This window comes from Manacus vitellinus, unplaced genomic scaffold (assembly GCF_001715985.3).
Source record: "Manacus vitellinus isolate BGI_N305 unplaced genomic scaffold, ASM171598v3 scaffold_38_pilon, whole genome shotgun sequence".
In the NCBI taxonomy this organism is placed as follows: domain Eukaryota; kingdom Metazoa; phylum Chordata; class Aves; order Passeriformes; family Pipridae; genus Manacus; species Manacus vitellinus.
In genome coordinates this window covers 6,569,562-6,591,692 of record NW_021940526.1, presented here as the reverse complement: position 1 = coordinate 6,591,692, position 22,131 = coordinate 6,569,562, and the positions used below count along the sequence as shown (strand labels likewise).

Below are 22,131 nucleotides of genomic sequence, written 5' to 3'. Positions count from 1 at the left end.
ATAACAATGTTTTTGTGACAATACTTTGCTGTTTCTCAAGGCCCCAATGCTTGGTACAAAACTGTTACATAGGAACTGGAATTCCATTTTAAAGAAAAGTTTTCAGTGTTACATATTGCAGAGCAAGTTGGCACTGAGATAATGCCAAAACCCAAAGGTAAGCAAAGCATCTGAATTTTGGTTTAAGGATCCCGTAAGATTTCAGCTGGTCTTGTGATTTTTAACCTTTAGTGAAAATGAGATAGTAAGAGTATTGTGGATAATTTCCAGGTATTTCTTGTTCTGTTCAGGTTCATTGCACGCTTTGTCCTGGTGTCTAGTTTTCCCTAATAAAGAAAAAAGGATGGTAAAAATAAAGAAAACAATTATGTTCAAGTAAAGCCATGATATATTTGTCTTATTTCTTTTAATCAGACTCGGTGTGACGGTAATGCCAAATAAGAAAACTAGGTCCTGGATCAGTTGGTTCAACTGAAATCTGAATTTTTCTTTTCTGGGAAATGTTCAGCCAGAGCCTTCTCTGAATCCAGAGAGGGGGCCCTAAAATTCTCCACAGTGGGAATCTTGTGTTACTTCTGGATGTGTCCACATTCCATCCTTTCTTTGTCTCCTGCAGTCTTTCTTGGGGCTGTGGAGGTTTTGTATCTCAGGATGCAGGGATGTAAAAGGTAATTGAACTAAAATGTCTTTAATTCCTGGTTTGTGGCGTGTTTCTGTTCCTCTGGCTGTGTGAGATGAGGCACCAACTCCTTTTGGTAGGAATGAACTTGAGAAGTGCCGTGCTGAGCTCCAGATCCACGTGTAGTGTCAGGTGTGGTGGAGGGAAAGAGGCAGAAGGAAACTCCCTGGATCTGTCAGACAATCAAGGAAAACAAACTGAAATGTTGTGTTCCTAAACAGTGTAACTTCCCCTTGTTTTCAGTGTGTCCCTGCAGCAGCCTGGTGCAGTCAGGGACCTTTATTGGATGTTTCTCCAGTTAAGTTTCACGCTGTTTGGTTTCAAGCACAAAACAAAAATGGACGAGGTTCAGATTTTTTTTATTTGTAATTTCTGAAAATCCTTGGCTTGGGCAGCAAGGCTGGATACGTTGGAGATTGGCAGGGTCTCTGGGGTTGAGTGAGTTCTCCTTAGCTTCCCCTTTCGAGCTCTGTAGGGTTTAAGTGGTGCCAAGAAACCGTTTTCCAGTTGACTTGGCGTGTACAGTGTCGTTACTGTCAGGAAAGTTTTGCTCAGTGTGTAGCTGAGTCCTGCGCCCTCGCGAAAACGGCCCAGGGAGCAGCACTGGTTTCATTTTTCCAGATGTATTTACCATTTCCAGAGCTTATCCTGAAGTCATGGCTCAATCCTGACTCATCGGGCAGAGGGTCCCTTGAGTCCTGAGTTTTCCGGAGTGCAAACAACCCTTTGGTCGTATCCACAACAGCAGGAATTGTCAGTTGTTTAATGAGTAACACATTGAGTCAATGTCATGATAAGGAATCATATTTACTCAGCAAAAATAATTAATTTTGGCAATTTACCATCAGTTCGGGCAGTGGGTTATCGGGATACAATTAATCATTGGTGCTTTTGGGTTTGAGTCAGATGTAATCCTAATAATATTGTAGAAAATGAGTTATGAATGAGTTGGGAGCTCTTGTGTGGATGCTCTTCTATCAGCTTTTTAAAATACTACTTTCAGATATTGCTTTTACCAAATTACTGCAGGCAAGAATGTGCAAATAGGTCTGAAAGGGCTGAAGGAATGAAAATATCTGCCAATGCCACCAGTACTGGTGAGAACAAAAAGGTGACTTCTAAGATGATTTCACAGGAATGAAAATACCTTTGTCTAAATATATTTAATAAGCTGAATTCTGGGATAATGATGCTGATAGCAGGGAGTGGAATGACTATGAAAAGCCTTTTATTTATCTCTTCTGCAATACACAGACTGTCTTTTCTGCCTCTATTCCTTTTGCTAAAGAGACTATTGACACCACTCCTCATCAGTCTTTGAGTCAAGTGAAAGCATCCAAGATCTTTTTCAGGCATAAATTCTAATATTGAATCATACAGGCCTTTGTCTCTGAGTCTTCTACTTCACCTTATCCAGACCTGGGGGAAACCTTCTCCTCGACCAGCTGGCCTGTGCTCCTCTGTCTCGGTGCTCATATCAGAGTTCCTTCCCTGATTTTCCTCATTTCCTTTTTCTGGTTTCTCTGCTGGCATCTCATCTCTGCTCTGCTGGAAGCTGCACTTCCTCAGTCACTGGTACAACACTTTTGGCTCTGGGTATCTATCTGAAAAAAAAAAAAAAAGACAATTTTAAGGGTGTTGTGTTTGGAGGATTTGATTCTCTTGTCACTGAAACAACTATGTATATATTTTACTGAAATTAATCCTCTTTGATGTGCAGTAGAGGCTCTGTAGTTCAGTGTTTTCACACTAGATGTCAATCTACTTGCATATGTAGAAGTTGCTGTTTGGTGCCTTCTAGATATTTCTCTCACCAACTAGGCTGCCAGAATGCTGCTTTCCAGCTACTTTGCAGGGGAGTCAGTGCCATGAGAAAAGGGATGAATTTAAATGTTCATCTTCTTTTGGTGGCTAAAGTTGAAGAAGACTCATTCCAAATGAGACAGCAGCTTTGGGGTTGCCAAGTGTAATTAAACCCTTTGATTTTTAGGAAAGCTGGTTGACAGCTTTAATGGAAAATGATGTTTCAACAGCGTGGAGTGAGAAGGTGGAAAGAATTAGGTAGAAATACTTTCTAGTTGCTGAACAGCAGTTTAAGATCCCCATTAATGTGGTGTTGGTAGCTGTTTCTTGCTATTTGGAATGTTGTAGGTGCCATCCAACCTGGCCTTGGACATTTTCAAGGATGGGGTAGCCACAGCTTCTCTGGGCAACCTGTGCCAGGGCCTGCCCTCCCTCACAGGGAAGGATTCCTTCCCCATATCCATTCTAAGCCCACCCTCTGTCAGTTTGAAGCCATTCCCCTTTGTCCTGTCACTCCAGTTCCTGATATAAATATAATTCATAAAAATGCAGAGAAACTTGTTCCAGTTCTTCGTTCCTAATCTCTTTCCTTCTTTTCAAATGCTATTTCTGCCAGATCTGGTTGAAGTGAGGAGCCTTTCCCACCCTGCCATTGCAGAGCCAGCACTCCTGGTAACTGTTTAGGAGTGAATGTGACTAAGTCCTGCTGGGAATGCAGCATTCAGTGGGATACATGGAATTTTCTAGTCACAGAGCAACTAGTAATTGTTACTAGCCATGTAACTCCTTTGCTCATTGAATTAACCTCTTCCCCTGTGTTACAACCCCAGTCTTGTGTCTCCTCATCGGCCTCTTCTGAGGCCCCAGAGTGCAAAAGCTTTTCTTTTTTTCTACTTGAGCAGTGTTTAAAATGGTTTAATTAGTGTCTTTGTGAGATGAACTTGACTCCAGTTGGGAATATCAAAGAACTATTTCCATGAAGATGTCTTGCATTCTACTCTAATTCTGTCAGATTAAAGTATTAAAACAACAGTAGTTCTGCCCTTAGTGTTGTGCAGGGGTTGTTACAATTTAGGCACAGTAACAGTAGTACACCAATGTAGGTAAAACTCTTCTGAAAGAAATATATTGGGTTTTGCATGTCCCTACTTGTTTGGATCAGAGTTCATATTTTTGTATGTCTGAATCTGTGGATGAAATGTCACGTACTTCTCAGCTGAATCTGATTTATAGTTGCATCCTAACTAATTGCATTAACTGCAAAGCCTTCAGTGCTTTTTCTGGGGCAAAAGAAAGCACCCCATGATTTTTTCATTTTTAGAATGTGTATCAGTACCTTACTAATATAATTTCCCAGGATTTTCTTTAATAAATTAAAGAGAATAAAAATGCCAAACATCACTGAAGAATCAAGCTGTTTGGTATTCTTAGTCATTTGGAGATCTGGTCTGTATTATTGAGACATCAGTTTAAAAAGTGAAAATACATTCAGCATGGCAGTAGAACAGACACCAGACAGGGCATCGTGGCTTGTTAAACTGGATTTGGATTTCATTTGCATCATCTCAGGTGGGAGACAGTTACTGAAGGATTTTAAATATGCAGAGGCCTGAAGAATTTGTACTTCATAATGAAGATAGTTGCAGATGAAGGGTGAGACAGACCTGGATTTCTTAAAGAGCTCAATAAATAACTTGTTAATTACTGGGGAGGGGGGTTGGTTCTAACATATTAACAGGTTTGTTGTTTTTTTTTTTTTTTGGTGCCTAATTCCACTTGGCAGCTCAAAATGCTTTGGAACTCCTGGAAAATAAAAATTCTTGGTTTGGGATTTTTAGGGGGTTTGCTGAAGGTCCTGTGTTTCTGATTGAGATTCCTGGAAGGAACATGGTACAACGTGGCTTTTATAGTTATGCCTCATTTATTTTGTGTTATTTCATAGGGCTGAGTATCAGTCGAAGAGACACAAACTCGTCTGAAATGGCTGTTAAAAGTGGTGAATGTATATAAAGTAATAATTAATGAGGAATAATTTGCTTTCAAAAAAATTCTTTTGATGAGCTGGGATGATTTGTATTCTCTAGGCAGCATCTGTCATGCAACAGTTTCATTATCTGAAGGAATTTTGCCATAAGGGAAGTGTTTTGCATTCCATGGCAAACACAGCCTCTCCCAGGACTCACTGAGGTGCCCTGAAGAGCTGTAAGTAATAAGGAATTGCTTGGGACTTGAAGTTTTTCTTTAAAACTGGGTTTGCTTCCAGCACATACGAGGAAGGAGTGCAATTTGAATGTTGCATAGTAACATCATAGAACAGATTTAGGCCCTTTATCACATTTTTACATAAAAATCCCCTGCTTTGAGAGCTGCTACTTGGGATCAGCCTACAAAAGTATTTTTATAGAAGCACAGGAGTGGAAAGTGTACCTAGTTCTTCGTTTCTCTTGCTCCCATGTTTGAGCATATGAATGCAAAGGGAGGTTTGTTCCCTGTCACCTGATCTTCCATTCACACCCTGGAGATGTTCTGTCTCAGGTTTCACCCCTGATGTCAGACTGTGCGGTGCAGATGTTACTCCTGCCTTCTACAACCTCCCCAGCAACCAAGGAACCTCCTCAGCAGACTTGAGGTGGTGCTAACCAACTCTGCTTGTGAGGGGAATAGAGAAAGAAAAACTGGAGAGACAGACAGATTGGTCCATGTGTAAGTGAAGTGCTCCCTCGTGCCCCTCAGAGTGTGTCTGGGGCTGGTGTGCAGCCAGGTTTCCATCAGAACCGTGGGGCTGTGCAGTCTGAACGTGGCAGCTCTGAGCTCTTCTGGTTCCTGTTAGAGCTGCAGCCCTGGCAGTGTTCCTGTCCCGTGTGCTCGTGGTGAATGGAACTGCATTAAAGTGAACTGTGCAGATAAAGACCTCAAATTGTTTATGCATAGTTCACTGTTCTGCTAATTTGTTCTCCTTGGGGCTCTCCCTGTTCAGTATTAATTAATCTTGTGAGGGTTGTGTATATATTTAGGTTCAATAGATTCCATTGTCTTCCCTGTTGCTTCAGGGTTTGGTCAGTTGGTGTTTGCTGGTCACACCAGTGCTGCATCAACTGTACATCTGGGAAAAATGTGTGACTTCTTTCCTGATAAAGTCAGAGGCTTGCATTTTGTGAAAGGTGGGCAACTGCCATCCCTTGACCCAGTTCTTGGTGCCATCCAGCAGTATTGGGGGTTCTGCAGAGAAGCTGCTCCAGCAATTCCAAGCTCTTTGTCCCTCTCCAGGCACAGCTGAGGAGCAGTGGATGGGCCTGGTGCTGTAACTCACCTTGGAATGCAGGGAGAGGAGGCCAAGGCTTATTTCTCATCCAGCAGCTACACTTTGATTAGTTGGGCAGGTTTTTTTTTGGCTTTACTTTTATCACTTCACTGCTGCTGTAGGAGCAAAGCAGCAGATATTAATATTTAATGAAATATTCTGGATCTCAGCTGTGATCACGTTGCTTTTTGTCTGGACTAAAAAGGGCGTTGCCTCTTCAAGTTCCTGCTGGATTTCTTGTGTGAGGAGCTAAACCCAGATTTTATAAATCAGAATACTTCATCCTTAAGTTAGATATATTAGCAATTTTTGGGGTGTATATCTGTAAGGGTTCAGGCTCTTGGCTTAAAAAGATTTATAAATTAATATCCTGAATAGGAAGCTGTTTTAGTGCTTAGATTTCATAGGTGTCACTGAACTGATCTTAACATACACCTCAAAGATAAAGGACTCTTAAGAAATGGACCCAACAATACTTATGAATTTTAGGGGTTTGCCTTCTGTCATTGGAGAGGTAAGTCATCAACGATGTCCAACAGTTAAAAACAGGCTTGAAATAATCATATTTAAAACTGAAATGCAGAATTTTATCCATTTGAGGGGATTAAGAATTAAGGAAGCATGGTAGTACTTATGTACTGTATCAGAATACGTGGATAAATAAGCAAAATCACATAAAGGAATAAAGGTTGTTTCTGTCATGGAGACAAAGGAGAAGGAAAGGACAGAAGGGTTAGTACCAGAGTAGTAAGAGATCTGTCAATGCTTGAATCCTGGGCTCTTGTTTCCATTGTTTCAGTAAACAAAAAAACCCATGTAGGCAAGACTGTGACATCCTGTACTAAGTTTAAAGCCGAAGTGGGTGCACTGCTTTAATTAAATAAGTCCTTTCTGCTGCTTTATATTGTGAGAGAAAGTTGTTCTCTGGTAAAGATCCACTTCTCTACTTGCAGGCACCTTCCTAATAACTCCTGCAGTTCTTATGCTGCCTTTGTCCTGGAGCAAAGCAACAGGAGAGCCGAGTTCCCTGTGGGAATTCTGAACTTGGAACAGTGCTCTGGCTTTATTGGGGCTACACAGTGCATTGAGAGTTTCCTACCAGGGCAGGGGAGTTAGACACATGGTTGACAAAATTTGAATTATTTATGTAATAATTTTTCAAGTTCTGTGGGTAAATTCCCAGCATTGCAATGAAAAGTGAGGCAACAACTGATCCTGGGCTGTTTATGGCACTGTATGTGTTCAATGCTTAGAATCAGCATTGCAAGTGTTCATTGTCTAATGAATTCCTAGAATCCTTGGGGACTGGATCTTGACATCTGTTGGCTTCCAAATGCCAGGGTTTCCAGTCTGCTGGAGGAACTGGGTGCTAAAATAATACAGTTAGTGTGTCTCCAAGAGGAGATGTGCTCTGGAGATTGAGGCACTGTGGTATGCAGGAGTTTGAGCCATGTTTTATTTTCAAAATGCGTATCTTCTGAATTGGAAACCTATGTATAGTTACTATATTCTGTGTGGAGTTGTCAGAGCAAAGGTGTTGGCTCCTTATATATCCTTTTCTAGGCTGTGTACAAATGCAGATTTGCCCCAGGTAGGGGTATTTCTCTTCTTTTTGCAATCCCAGCACTTGGGCTCCTTCAGAAGTCTTTGCACGTGTGTTTGCTAATGAAAATTCCAGCAGAATAAGCAACCACTTATTTCTCCAAACACCGGGAGAAGGATTCAGTGGGAAGTGAGGAATGAAACCCTGACTCTGCACTTGGAATGTGCCTCGCAGGAGTGATGTGCTCTGAGCTCCTTCCTGCTCTGTTCTATCTGTCTGGTGCTGAAATCTGTCACGGAATCATAAATATTCTCAAAAAGCAGGCCTTGCTTATCTCAGAATGGGAATTCTGAAGGCTTTTGGTGTCTCTGTCTGGAGGCAGATCTGTTCCAGCCACTCTTTCCATCCCACATATGCCCTGTCCTGAATTTCGTTGCAGCTGTTGTGAAGTTCATCTTTAACTGATAGCATTTCTATAGTGTTTGGGCTGGGGTTTTTTCTTGTTTTTACGAACTGCACGATGACATGAACTGCTCTGACATGGGCTCTGTGAAGTGATTGTTTTAGAACAGCTCCCCCAATCGTACTCTAATGTTTGTGAGTTGGCATAACTCCTCCTATAAATTATTAGTTTTGTTTGTTTTACTTCTCAGGTCTTGAAGGAAAACATCTTTTATTCTCTCTGCACTTAAAAATGGCCAAACCAACCATGAGTGAATTCCAAGAGCCTTTTGAGAGGTTTTATTCTAGGAATGCTTCAATGTCTTCTCCTCCATTCCAGCTTCCCTGCCTTTGGAAATCTTTGTCACTGGAAGCACCAATGAACTCAAAGTTTATTTTGAAATAAGTTGAGTTTTCGTTCGACTTATTTTTTTTTTCAGTTCTAAGGAAGAAATAACCTTGTGCTATAGTCCTGAATCCATGAATGCTCTTGGAAAGCCCTTTCTGTGGGTTGTGTGTGAGCTTTGTAATGGAAAAGAAAATTTTTGTTTCCAAGTGGAGAACCTTGATTTGCCTGGTAGCATTCCATACTCACCCTGTTGTATCCCAATGAGGCAATTAGCTACAAACCCTGAGCTTTGTCAAGCATAAGGTTAATGAAATATTTGCACATAAATTTCAGTAAAATTAGCCAATAGCGAAATTCATGGTTTTTCCAGGATTTTTTCGTAGCTCTCAGTTCACATCACAACAGAGAACTTCAAAAAAAGGGGGGAGGGAAAGAAAGAAAATGGCATAAATGTCAGAAAACAAATGACATGTCTGATACTTCTTGACAGCCCCTGAAGCTTGAAGGGAAGATGGGGGGAGGGGGGAAGGCAAGATGGGGTTTAGGAGCACATTTATACTTTGTGCCAATAATTCTTTTCTTACCAAGCATCTTGAGATACCCAAACCTGCTGTATATTAAGAAATTATAAAGCATAGGCAACAAAAGTAAAAACGGGTGCAGGAGGAGGTGCTCATGAACAGTTATTGACAGGACTTATTTAGGAATGCTTGGAAACAGTGTGCAACAGTTTTCTTTCCAAGATGCTTTATTTGACTTGGGCTTTCTTAGATGTTTATTTCTTGTAAGTATTTGTAGCTCTCTGTGTAAATCTTGTAAAAAAGGTCAAGCCTATCTCCCTGCGCTCATTACGAGTGTTACTGTTGGCTTTAGTAGGAATAAGATGCTGCCTTTAGTAGAATTCTGCTTTTATTGTACTTTCTGAAGTCTGAAACTCTCAGCAGCAAAAGCATGTGCTGTTAAAGGGCAGATTCGGAGTCAGCAGGGAAATGTCCAAAGCAAATGGGAGGGTCAGGTGGAAAGATCAAGCCAATTATCCTCAGTAATAAAGTAAATCTGGTTGTAAGTGGGAACTTCAAGTGGCAAAAACCATCCCTACCTTGAGAGGGTGATAGCTTGGGATTCCCAGTCTGGGTTTACTTTGTAGGGAAAAGGATTTGTTTTTTTTCCTAGAAAGTAATCTATTTCTTGATGCATTTTTGTCACTGTTGCAAACAAATAGGAAGATATTTTCAGGTGCACAGCCTGCAGAGCAGGTTCATGAAAACATGCTGTAGTACAGCACAGGAGCCAAGGAACAGCAAGAACACGTATCAGATCTTATTTCAGCAAGTATTAAGGGCCTTGTTGAACAGTTTTCTTTACACAAAGAAACATTGACCCAGGATCCTTGTTCATGCTCTGCTGGCTTCCTTGGAGCTCTCCGGGTGTTTTTCTCCTCAGTGAGCACATCCAGAGTGACAGTGCAGAGACCCCAGCATGGGCTGTGCCCTCGGGGTGCTGCACTCAAGAAATCTTTCTTCTATCAAGGTTTTTTAGTATTAATAGAAAATATCAAGCCCAACAATTAGAGATGTTACAGAGCTGGCTGGGGTGGTGTTGGCATGGAGGAGATCAGGTTGAGAGTTACATCTGGTTCTCTTGTTTGGGATTGAGCTGATCTATCCAGCATCCCTTGTATTGGAGAGGTTTGGGATCAGGGCTTGGAAGGCCTCTTAAGGTGAGGTATTTAATAAAGTGAAATGATAACTTTATGGAACTTAAAAAGCCAGGGGAAAAGGAGATTTTTTTTTTTTAATATATATTAGATCTGTCACAAATGGTATTTTGAACGTGTGTCAAGTCATGAGAAAAACATCCTAAAGAAGCAATGTGTTGAAGAAGGAGAACAGTTCTCTTGCTGTAAATGAAGTACAATTCCTTGGGCTGTGCCAGTGTGGAAGAAAGCAGTTGGTGCCAGGAGGTCTGTCTGCCCTTCCACGGGGACAGCCTGGCACATCCCACCCTGGGGCCTCCCCTGCCTCGGGCTGTTGTGTCTGGAGGCACCTCAGGGCAGCTGGGACAGGGTGCCTTTGGGGAAGAGTGTGATGGAAACAATAAATAATACATATCCTAGTGCCTGGTAACAAAGGGGATGTTCTTCCCAGGGAATATTGTCTGTGCATCTCGTGCATAGCAGGTGCAGTGCCCCCTTCCCTGTAACCACCGTGCTGGGGGCACCTCTGGGGGGCTGGAAACCTCCAGGAGCTCCTCTCAAGGAGAGAACAGAGGAGCTGTAACATCCTCACAGCCATCTTCTGCTTCCCTCTTATTGCAGCTATATTTGTAAAGCCAAAAAAAATAGAGCATCTTGGAAGTAAAGTCTTGACAAAGCTCAGATTTTTCTCAGCTTATAAAACTTAAGCAAACTGTTAACTAAGTGTAAACCACTTGTTTTCTCGTGCAGTTGTGCTCTAATAGAATGTTATTAAAACCTTTTCCTGTCCTTTTTATTCAGATTCTGAAATGTCTGTGTTGTATCACAGTTGCTTTAAAAAAAGGCAGCTCGAGGTTGGAGGTTTAAAAGCTGGGTGTAGCTGCTTCCTTGGAAAGTGTGCAATTTAAATCAACAAATTGAGTTACACAGTGTAAAATCAAAGGGCAAAAATGGAGCTGAGCTGGCTGAATGCTTAACAAGAACATTTCAACACTTCTGCAAGCCAGAGTTGAAAAGAAACCCGAAATTCTCTGTTGTGAGCTGACCCTGTTGGCTTGTGAGTATTTCAGTAGGCATTTTAGGGAAAGGTAAATTTATATATGGTCACTAGAAATGTTAAATATTGTCCCTCAGTCTTGCTCAGTGCTCTACAAAATGGTGATGCTTCCCTTTAAGGTTTAAATTGGAAATGGCAGCTTCTCAGTGAGCTTTCTTGGGTTTTTTTTCAGTCTTTTAACAATCCAAAGAGATCTGTAAAGTAAGGGAGACTTTTGAGGAAAATAGCAGGATCCCAGTGGGGATTGAAGGAATTCACTCTGATTTGGTCTGGCATTATTTTTAGTTCTTGCATAATAAATTCATCTGTTCTTTCTGTGTAAATCTCTCAGCTACACCGAGGATGCAGCAAGTGTGGCAGTGTGGGGGTGCTGGTGCTGCTGTGGCTGAACCTGGGTGCCAGGGAACAGATTCCTGGTTGGACTTGTCCTCTGGACCGGTGGCTGTTGGGATTTTGCCAGGCTGTGTAACAACAGGGGGTTTTGTGGGGCTGAACTGGTCAAGTGTGGTGATTCATTGCAGCCTTGCAGGGCTCTGGAATGGCCAAGGGGAGGGTTTGAGGGACACTTTGAGGTGGAAGTTGGTCAGAGGCAGGAGTCCTTTCCCCCCTCTTTCACTCTGCAGTGCCCTGTCTGCCCTGGGTACAGTTTGGGGGTGATGGTGCTGAGCTGTCCTTTCCCAGCAGCTTTCCTTGGTACCCAACAGCAACAGTTCCTCCTCATTCCAGCTTCCCGTGGCCTTGGATTCAATAGCTGGGGGATGAACTTGCAGTGGCATTCTGTGCAGTGAGTGGGGTTAGCCAAAATTCCTGCCAAAATTCCTGCTCTGCCTGGGGAGCCAACTTGTCTCCTGTAGAGGCAGATGGATTACAGGGAGAAAATACAATGGGCCTTTTGGCTGCTCCTGGCTTTCTGGGATGTTTACTGCCCTGGGAAGACAAGCTTAAGTGGAAATTCCCTTTGTCTTGTGCTTTCTGTAGGTCAGTGTGGACAGAAGAGCTTGTTGGAGTTACTGGAATGGCTGAATTTGGTTTTACTTTTCATTTGCTTCTTTACTTTGGACCAAGTGACTGCAATGTTGCTTAGATTTTTCTGATAAGTTCTCTGAGAGAAGCCAAAATTGACTTGCCTGACATGGTTTAAACAAAGAGGTATGCTGATAACTTTTAATAAAAATATACTTATGATCTCATGTTGAAATTATTAAATTCTCCTTGAAGGTTCCCAAAGCGATTAACAGGAAAAATGCACAACAGATCTTGGCACTGTGTATGACAAAAAAACAACTCCAGGCTTGGTTTCTTTCCTTCTGGGATAATTCCCCCTCTTCAAAGTAATAGGTGAAGACATTTAACATAGATCAGATATCTATGGCAAAGTAAATTGGAGGTGCACAGAGCCAAATTCTGTGTTAATGCAAACTAGTCATGATCACTTTAACATCAAAAGAGTCTTTCCAGTAACATCCAGAACATGATGAGTAACATACAAGTCATTTTTCTAGAGTTCATAAGTAGAAATACATCACCAAAATGTGTATTTGAGGCTTTTTCAGCCCCGTGTCCCACAATATCTCAGATATCTCAGATCCTGCTAATTTGCCCTTGCTGCTGACATACTTTCCAATGTACCTCGAGGAAAAGCTCCTCGTGGATTCCCCGGGGAAATGCCGGCCCTGGGAGCAGCAGGGAAGGAAGGAATAAACAAATTAACAGCATCCATCTGACAGCTGTGTTTAAAACACCCAGTCAGGCACCAGTTCTGATTAACCATCTCTGTCCCTCTCTAGAGCAGTTCCATTCCTCGTGTTAAACACCCAATGGGCTGAGCCATTCCCGTTTTTGGGAAGCGGGGAGCACAGCCAGGCTCCCACCCCCTCCAGGCTCCAGCTCTATTCTGGGCCGCTGTGCCCACGCCTGAGCAGGTTGTTTGGTTTCCAGCCCTCCCACTTGTTGGGCTGTATCCTGCAGTTGTTGGGCTGTATTCTTCCATCCTGCTGCTTTGGCTCCCTGGGTTTAATCCTCTGGAGTAACCCCTCGCTTTGGCTCCCTGGGTTTAATCCTCTGGAGTAACCCCTCACTTGGCTGGGATTTGCTGGGGGCACCTGAAATTCCCCTCCCTTGCACTTTGCTTTGTTCTCCCTCTACGACTTCCCCTCCTTTTGCAGGGGTGCACATATGGTTTGAGTCCTCTTGGTCTTGTTCTGCACCAAAATATTCTTCCCAGGATCCCTCATGTGTTTTCTTCCAGAACCTGTTTTCTTCCCCTTATTAGGGCCTTTTGCTCAAGTTAAAGTGCTAAATGTGTTTTGGTTGGATTTTTTCCACAGGGCACACGGCTTCAAATTCTGTCAAATCCCAAGGTTTTGTTCTTCCTGCTACTTTTGCACAACAGTAAACCTTTATAAATTTTCTTTCCAGAATCCTCTTTTCCTCTTAGGCTCTGGCAGCAGGAGCAGAGGTGTGGGGACAATGCAATGGCTCTGTGCTCAACTGGGAGGTGTTTTTACTACCCAGGCCATTGGAGGCTTTACCTACTGTATTTCAGGTTCATAAAAACACAGATTATAAGTGAAATATTCCTAGCCCTAAAGATTGAAGAGAAAAGCTTGAAAGCCATGGCTAAAGCTCTTCCCAAAAGCTCAGACTCCAGGCAGCAGTGAGAGAATCCCACGTTTCCTCTGCGAACATGGAAATACCAAAGATTTATGAGAATTGGACAGTGCTGTTGCAGAAGGCAACAATATTTTGGAGGTATTTTATAAATATTTGCAAGTCTAGTCTATATGCTGTCACAGATGTAAATACAACCTTCAAAAAGCAACCTCCTTTTCAGTATTTTATCTTAAACAAAGGGAAATCAAGTATAAACAAGCCAGTGCCTTTATTTTCTCTCCCTCTAAATAAGAGCACACGTTTCTCTTGTTCCACTTCAGTGATGCTGTGCTTGAGGTGAAGAGAAAGGAATATTCCTAATTTGTCTAGTTCACCAGGTATTAATGCTGTATTGGCACTAATGGCATTTTTATATATCATATCATGTGTACAATATATACAGTATATATTATATAAATATTAATGGCACTTCCAGCTCCTTTTCTAGCACTGTGGACTGTAAATTTTTCCCATATCAGGATAAAAGTTTGGGCCTCTGCATACAATAAAAGATGAACTATTGTAGGGAAATAGTTCAGTCAGAGAACAATGCCAAGGAAGCTGTTTATTTTAGAGAAATCTGGTTTATAGCATAGGTTGGAGTTAAAAAACCTTATTCAGGAAATCAGAAGGTTGTTTTGTTTCCTTAGTATTCCAAGCACAGTGGTTTTCAGGGCTGTGCCAGCATTATTAATTGTGCTTATTAATGCTGGCACTTAGTGCCCTGGTTTAGTTGACATGGTGGTGTTTGGTCAAAGGTTGGATTTGATGATCCTGGAGGTAGTTTCCACCCTTTAACGATTCGGTGATTATCCTGCACTGCAGGGGGGAGGCTCCCTAACTAACACTTCCAGACAGCTCTCCAGGTTTGACCTGGTCGGGCTCTGTGAACAGGTAGGCACGTGTTCCCGCTTGGAATGCTGTGCCCAGGCGGGCTGTTCCCGCAAGGATCCGGGGTGGGGTGGAGCAAACGCAGCTCTTCAGATGTTGTTTTCCAGTGCCGTGATGAATGGGAAGAGCTCCGTTGCCTCGGTGATGAGCCGCCGCAGCTTAGCAAGACTCCTTTAACTAATGAAGTGATAAAAGGGGAAGAAGGACAGATCCAATTCTTTTAGGTTCCCAGGAGTAAACCCCCACGGAGAGGGGGATAGGGAACTATGCGGTTGGCTTGGGAAGTGTTTCAGGAGCGCTGGCCTGGCTTCTCCCCCGGACAGGGAGGTTGTGTCACTCAAAGCTGACTCAGTGGGATCAGATTGTGGCCAAGAGTCACTCCATGGACACGCAGTGCTTGAGTTGGACAGAGACTTTGGACAAGGACCTGGAGTGACAGGACAAGTGGGAATGGCTTCAAACTGACAGAGAGTAGGTTTAGATTGGATGTTGGGAAGGAGGGGAGGCCCTGGTACAGGCTGCCCAGAGAAGCTGTGGCTGCCCCATCCTTGGAAGTGTCCAAGGCCAGGTTGGATGGGGCTTGGAGCAACCTGGGGCTAGTGGAAGGTGACCTGCCCATGGTAGGGGGTGGGTTCTTTATGGTCTCTCCAAGCCAAACCATTCCATGAAATAAAACATGGTAGGGAATGGCTATTTTCAGATATATCCCTCTAAACTGGTTGCTTTGAGCTCTTGTTCTGGATTCCTCAAAGCAACCAGTTTAGAGGGATATATCTGTTAAAATTGAAGATATATTTGTTAAAATTGAAGACTAAGCCCTGTGGTGTCCTGTGACAGGAGTGTCCTCGTTTGCTTCACACAAGTGGGGTGGAGGATGTCTTCACACTCCTGAGGAGCAGTGAATGTTAAAGTGGGTGCTATAAGTGACAGGCTAAAACTCCAAGTGCTGGTGATTTGTAGCTCATCTCCTGCACACGGAGATGTGAAGCGAAAGGAAATTAGGAAGGCTGAGAGAAGCAAGAGGAGGGCAAAGAACCTCCTCTTAGCTGTTCATCTGGGTACTCCTGAGTTAATACTATTTTTAAAAATACCACTGCTAGCAAAGAGATTGGAGATGACATTTAATGCTCTTGAGATAAATGAGGAAACAACTGTAACTTCTAGGAAATCCTGATTTCCTGCTTGCTTAGCTTGTAAAAAATGTGGTTTTTGATAGCATTGGTGACTGGACTGTGACTTGAGCAGGGAGAGGGGAGATGGGTGAGGAAAGTCCTCAGCTTCCTGCCCTACCTCCTGTATTAAATAAGGAATAAAACACATCCTATAAGGAGTTTTCCATGGAGCTGGGTTGCTCTAACTGGATTTTCATAATCTGTGCTCTGTCCTTATTCATGGGAGAGTATGTGGAGCTGAGAATGGATCAAGGTTGCCCTGGGCAGAGTTTGCAGTTATTCCTTCACACAGTGGAGCCTGGGAGGTGGAAGCAGCCAAGTGTAAATCTTTGCTGTGAAGGCTGGACAAGGAATATATTCCTTTTGACTTTGTCCAGGATAAATTCACCTTCAGAGTGGGGAAGGAAAAAGAAATAGTCTGTTCGTTTCTGGTTGTCACATTATTAAAACAATAATCTTTGCTATTTTTAGAATATTAATTCAGTATCTCAAATACATGTTCTTCCTTCTCATTCAAGGACATCCAACTTCATTAGAGACTTTCCTGGTAAATAAAAAGGACCTCTTCATTTGTTTTTTTTTTTTCCTAGTATGGAGCAAAATGGACTGGTCTGTCCTTAGGCCTTTTTCCTTCTTTTGGAATATCTGTCTTGCACAGAATGGGAAGTTGGGTTGTCCTGTTTCACTCCTGGACTCCTATTCCTGTCAGATACTCCTTACTGGGAAGGCTCCACCTAAAGCAGGGGAGAAGGGAGGTTATTCTCAACAGCAAAGAACAAGAGGTGTGAAGGTGTGGAAACATGTGGCAAATATTTATACTGGAGTTTCTCAGTGCTGAATTGAGGTGAATCCCACTTGGAACGTGAGCTACTTGGGTCTGCTTTCTGTTTCATAGAACATTTTTCCATGTGGAACTGCTATTTTAGTGCTAAAATGGGACTGAAGGCAGGTCTGTGCCAGTGGTGAGATCAATCTGTGAGGGATTAACATAATTTATGAGGAAATTATTTGTCTCTGATTTAAAAAAAATCCTGCACATGGGGTCTCAAGCAAGATGTTTCTGTGTCTCAGGTGTGATACACTGATTTACTGGCTCAAGATAAGCAACCTCTAAGCACAGTTGTCATTATAAAGACAACAAAATGGTCTCACTACAAGGATATTGCATTTTATAATGCTCAGTGTGATTTTTTTTTTGTAAAGGATTAATTAGCAAGACTCTTAATAAGGCAACTTTTATTGTCTTCAAATCAGAATTTAAATGAATGATTATTGCTAATACTAATGAGTTATGTATCTATACCTGCTTATGCATTATAAAAGGTGTTTGTGGGGAAACATTTCTCCTTTGATATGTCACACTAAAACACTTCCTTCTTCCTATTTCTGAGAGTTTAGTACAGCCAAAAATGCTGACCAAGTGTTTTCTGCAAATAACCCTCTCTAAGCACTCACCTGCTGCATCTCCAGTGTTTGGATGTACAGTTATCCAGAGTGCCTGTGTAACACCCAGAATTTATTACAGATCAGTATTGCTTTGACATCATTTTGATTTTTGTTTGCTCTGCCTTTTGCTGGTTTTGAATTCATTAATTTTCATTTCAGTTCCCATTCTTTTAGTCGTCAGCAGAGGGTCAACTGGCTGTTGGAATTCTGGTTTTCTGCAATTTTTCGATTATAAGTGGTTTTTTAGGTCCTTGCTAAAGAATAGCATTGAATCTGCAAAGGTAATTATACCTATTTTAATGCTATTAATAGTGTTTAAAAGGGATCATTGCAGTAAATCAGCTTTAGCCTTTTTGTCAGCTGTGATTTTATGTAATATTGTGTAATACTCCTCGAAACACTGGTGGCTTTTAAATAGCTTGGCTTGCTTTTAAAGGAGAGAGGGAGGAAAAAGAGAAACCAGTGTATTTAGGGTAGTTTCCTTATTGAAAGATGCTTTTTATGGCTCTCAAAATAAATAAAAAAAAAAGAGGGGAAGGCATGACAGGAGAATAAACCCCAGATATCCAGTGTGTTAGCTGTTAACCCTCTCTCATTTTTCCTGCAGGAAATCCTGGCTGAGCAAAGTTGGAAGCCCAAGTTCCCGCATAGACCGGACAAATTTTTCCAACGAAAAGGAGATTTCCAAGCTTGACTTCTCGGGGTTTAGCACCAGATACTGACAGAAGGAAACATCCCGAAGCACAAAGATGTTTCTGCTCCATGATATTTGCTGTGCCTCCATCCAGTGTCACCAATACTAGAGATAAACATAAATGCCCCACTGTTCCCACCAAGTAAGAATTCCTAGTTTTGCTGTGTTAGCCACCTCACACCAGGGATGTCAACATTTACCATCTAAAATGCCAGTATCTAATTTATTGCAGCTCCAGAGACAGATAAATGCTTAGAAGTGTCAGTGGTTATCTGTGCACAATGAGACTTGTTACATACAGCCATATGGTACCTGATCTTTACACTGTGATTCATCTTTCAGCTGCAAAATAATAAATTCATGTTCTGCTGTTGGTAATCTCACCAAAAATACTTAATGGCAGAGCTGGAACACAGAGGTTTATTGTAACAGCTCTGTGCTGTAGATGATGCTCTTTGCATTAACTGGTTAAGGTGCAGTGGTAATTTAAAATAAATTAAAATAAATATAAGTTGCCTCAAACTGGGATTATCTAACCAACTGTGGTTTAAATTTCTCCATAATAATGCAGATAAATCTTGGAACAAGATGATGAAATGTGTGGCCTCTCACCCTGTTTTTTCCTTGTCTCACTGCAGCTCACATCCATAGTGACTAGAAAGGATGTTTTGATCTCTTTGCTTTTTTTGATGTTCTTACTAGAACTGAAGATCCCAGTGCTTTCCCTTGTGGATGTGTTTGCTCCTGAGTTAAGGCCGTGTGTTGGAACCTGGTTGAACCTGCTGCACCCACAGCCATCATTTCAAGTCCGTGGAAGGTCCTGGTCCCGTGCTTGCAATAACCCTGGGGAGGGTCTGTGCAGAGTGGAGCCAGTGCTCAAGTTCAGTGCTCTCTCCACAGGCACCACGGGGTCAGGCAGGGCTGGATCACACCCACCCCCTCTGCTGGACTGGGGGGTCGGGGTTAGGATGCACCAGAAGACTCCATGAGGATACTTAAACTGATATTCCCCCTGGCTGCCCTGTGCCCCTTCCTAGGGTAGGTGGTGTCAATTTAGGCAGCTTCACCAAATCTGCAGTTCATGGGTTTAATTTCAGACAGGACATTTCACTGCACTCTTCCATCTGTGCAAGGTGTGCACAGAAAGGTATTCGTGCCCACAACTAGATTGATTTTTTTTTTCCTCTGGGCCTTTGTGCATGAAGCAGTAAAATCTCCTTTCCAGAATTTGCAGGAGTTAATTTTAAATTGTGCAGTGATTCTACACAAGCACCCTTTGTTGAAGTCACGGCCAGTGACTCTGGTTCAGCTCCTGGTAAATGGCAAAGTTCAAGTGTAGCAGGAGCTCAATAGCAGCTCCATCCTCTTGGAAAACTGTTTCCTGCCCAACAAAAGGACTTTACATTTTCCTTGGAGCCACCTGGCAGAAGATACCCCTTTGGTCAAAGTTGCTTTGCTTGTGTTTTGAGCAGTGAGGAGAGAGTAAGGCAGAACACAAAGGGGGCATTAGATGTGGAGGAAGAGCAGCCAAAAGTGAAATTGTTTGGATGTGTTGGCAGGGCTGGAGCTGGGTGCTCAAAAGGACTTGGGAATTGCACCGTGACTCCACTAGGGAGGTAAAGCTGGAGGAGGGGGAAGAAGCCATTTAAAGTGCTTGCTTTTGGGGGGAGAAAATACGTGAAGAGAGAACTTGGGAGAAGCTGAGATCTGTATGTAACTTTGTCACATACTGAAAACCAAAAAAAAACCCCACTTGAATTTGTTATGAGCACCACTCATAATAAATGAGGGTGGTGAGAGCCCTTCCTAACCAACAAGGTGGTGCTGAGCTACTGAGCATTACAGGTGTGTTACTGTTTCCCAGAAACCCTGGGCAGGATTTTCAGGTGAAGAGGAAAAGGGAATGAATAGCATAATCTGTACCTTGAAAGATTTGGGAAGCCTTAGAGCCAGCTGTGCTCTGTAGAGTCTGGCTTCTTGGGAGCATTTTTCTGTGCTGCTTTCACTTGTTGCTGTGTTATTGCAAGTAAGGAGGCCTTGGATTGCCCTGTGTGTTAATCTTCTCCTTTTATTTAATCCTCAGATTCTGTTACAGTATCGTGAGCCCCAAAATCATCCCATTTGTGGAGGTGCAGTGAGTGCAGAACACCACAGCAGAGTCTCTAGGTTTAATGAAAACACCATTGATTTTGAGGAGCCAGAGAATTCCAGTGGTAAGATAGAGAAAAAAGCAAGAACAGTTGGCTAATTAGACATCAAAACTGAGCTGAGACATTTTTTCTTTTCTATCCATATTAGTATCACTCAGTTATGACTGTAGATGTCCCTTTATTTTTGACTAATTTTTTCAAAGTGCAGTGCAGCAAGAATGAATGATCTCTAGGCCAGCTTCATTCTTGCTGTAAGTGGAAATAGTTTCTACCAAATAGTTTCTACCTAAATAGAAATCATTTCTATCTATAGTTTCTATTTTACAAATAGTTTTTATCTATAAAAAGTCTGTTCCCACCATTTCCAAGTTATTTGTGAATTCTGCACAGTGCTGACTTTCTTGAGGGAGAATGTTGTGCCTGACTTGTGCTCTACTGTAACTTAAGAAAGTTCACCTCATTAAGCCTAAAGACCAGAGGTGTTAATTAAAATTAGAGCTTAACTCCTAAATAGCAGGCAATTTCAGCCACTTATGGGTTTGTTTGTGTTTGATTAAAGAATAAAAAATGAGGCTTTCCCAAAGCAAGGAGCAGCATGAGGATCTCCAGGGTTCTCCTCAGGAATGATGTAACCTTGCACCGTGCCTTGTGCTCTCAGTATTTATGGTGCTGTAATGCAGAACAGGGATGTTCTGCTGCTCCTACTCATCCCTGGTGGGTCTCCATGCAGGGAGAGGCGTGGTGGCATCTCCTGCCACACTTTCTCTGAGGTGACACCAATCTGTCACTTTGTGTTTCCTTGATGTCCTCGGGAGCTGCCTTGCTTGGCTTGTTTTCTTCTTAGAAAACTGTGGGCATGTTTGCTGCTGGAATCCTCTTACTAGACAGGGGGAACTGGATTAGTGAAGGGAGCTTCCTGATTAATGCATGGCTCCCTCCTGCTGCCAGTGCTCTGGGAGGGGAATGCTGCCATCAAACAGGAGGGCAAACACTGCTGCTGCAAAAACCATGCTGCCTGGTTTTTTAAACTCTGTGTATACAACAGCAATACCACAAACTGGAATTTCTGTTGCATTCTCCACTCCTCCAGGCTCCTCACAGTCTGTTGTGCAGCAGTTGTAAGTATTAGTATTAAAGAGAAATGATTTCTGCCTCAAAACACACTGCAGGGACTTCAAGTAACTGCACTTGCCCCAGTTCATTTGATATTAATACTGACATAATTGGATAAAAAATACTGAGATGGAAGATCAAAGGAGGAACAATCTCACCTTTGGTTAAAAGGGCTGCACAAATGGATTGGAAGGTTTTACTAGTCAAAATTAAAGTATGGTTGGAGTAATTAGGAGGGGACTGGTTGTCTTCCACAATTAGGTGATCTTACTGTAGTAGTTAAGTTACATAAGTGCAAATATAAATATTTAAAAGCAGTTTCTGATGAGTCACTCCCTAAATCACTTGTGAGGTGTAGTTGTCCTTACTCCACAAGCAAAGAATTACATTTGAGCAGCATTGATGGGGGAGTAGGAGAAGTTTTTGGCCCAAAATCCAACAAGTAGGTCTGTCTCTGATGAAAGGGCACTGTGGGCTCTTCCATAGCTTGGTGTTAGGAACTAACTCCTGTGATTGCTGTATTTTGGGAATAGGAAAGTCTTGCAACATTTCTTCCCGCATTTGAGTTGTTCCTGAGCGTGGACACTGAGCTTTGAGCCGTGTTTTGGATTTGCTGGCATTTGTGCAGGGCCAAGGAGTAAATTTTGTCCATCATAACCTTGTACTGGTGTGTGTCCCAGAAAACAAGGGACAATGCCCTTGAGGATTTTTGGGACCAGTTCTTCTCTGGATCTGACATGCATAGCCCCAGGCTGAATTAGAGGAATACCCAGAATCCCTGGGTTTCTCCAGTAGCTGCAAGGTAACCTGGCATTCCCTGGGATTTGGCAGGGAGATAACAGAACAAACAAGGGAGAGACGCAAGTTCTGTGCTGGAGGCACTGACTTCTGTTCCACTGGAATTCTGCCAGGGACTTCAGTGGGAACAGTAATTGGTCATGGAACTGGAGGAGCTCCGGAGCAAGGAAATGCATTATTAATGGGACAGTGTTGGAGCAGGGGGAGATAAGATAAAGGCACTAAAAGTCACTTTCCTGGTGCTGCCTTTGTGTTTTCCCGATTACAGAAGTATCACTGTGGCTTCAGGAGCTTTAGGAAAGCCTGGACTTCCTTGCCTGAAGTTGAGCACTTGAAACCATGCCAG

At 42.5% G+C, this 22,131-nt stretch overlaps 1 protein-coding gene across 1 annotated transcript in view; it reads left to right on the top strand.

Annotated features, from left to right (window-relative positions):
- ACYP2 (acylphosphatase 2) overlaps positions 1-18,255 on the top strand; it is a 32,330-nt gene extending 14,075 nt beyond the window's left edge. Inside the window, 1 exon segment of the mRNA XM_018077610.3 lies at positions 17,638-18,255. Coding sequence (XP_017933099.2) covers positions 17,638-17,752 — 115 coding nt within the window. The 3' untranslated portion in view covers positions 17,753-18,255.
- Positions 18,256-22,131: the final 3,876 nt, after the last annotated feature.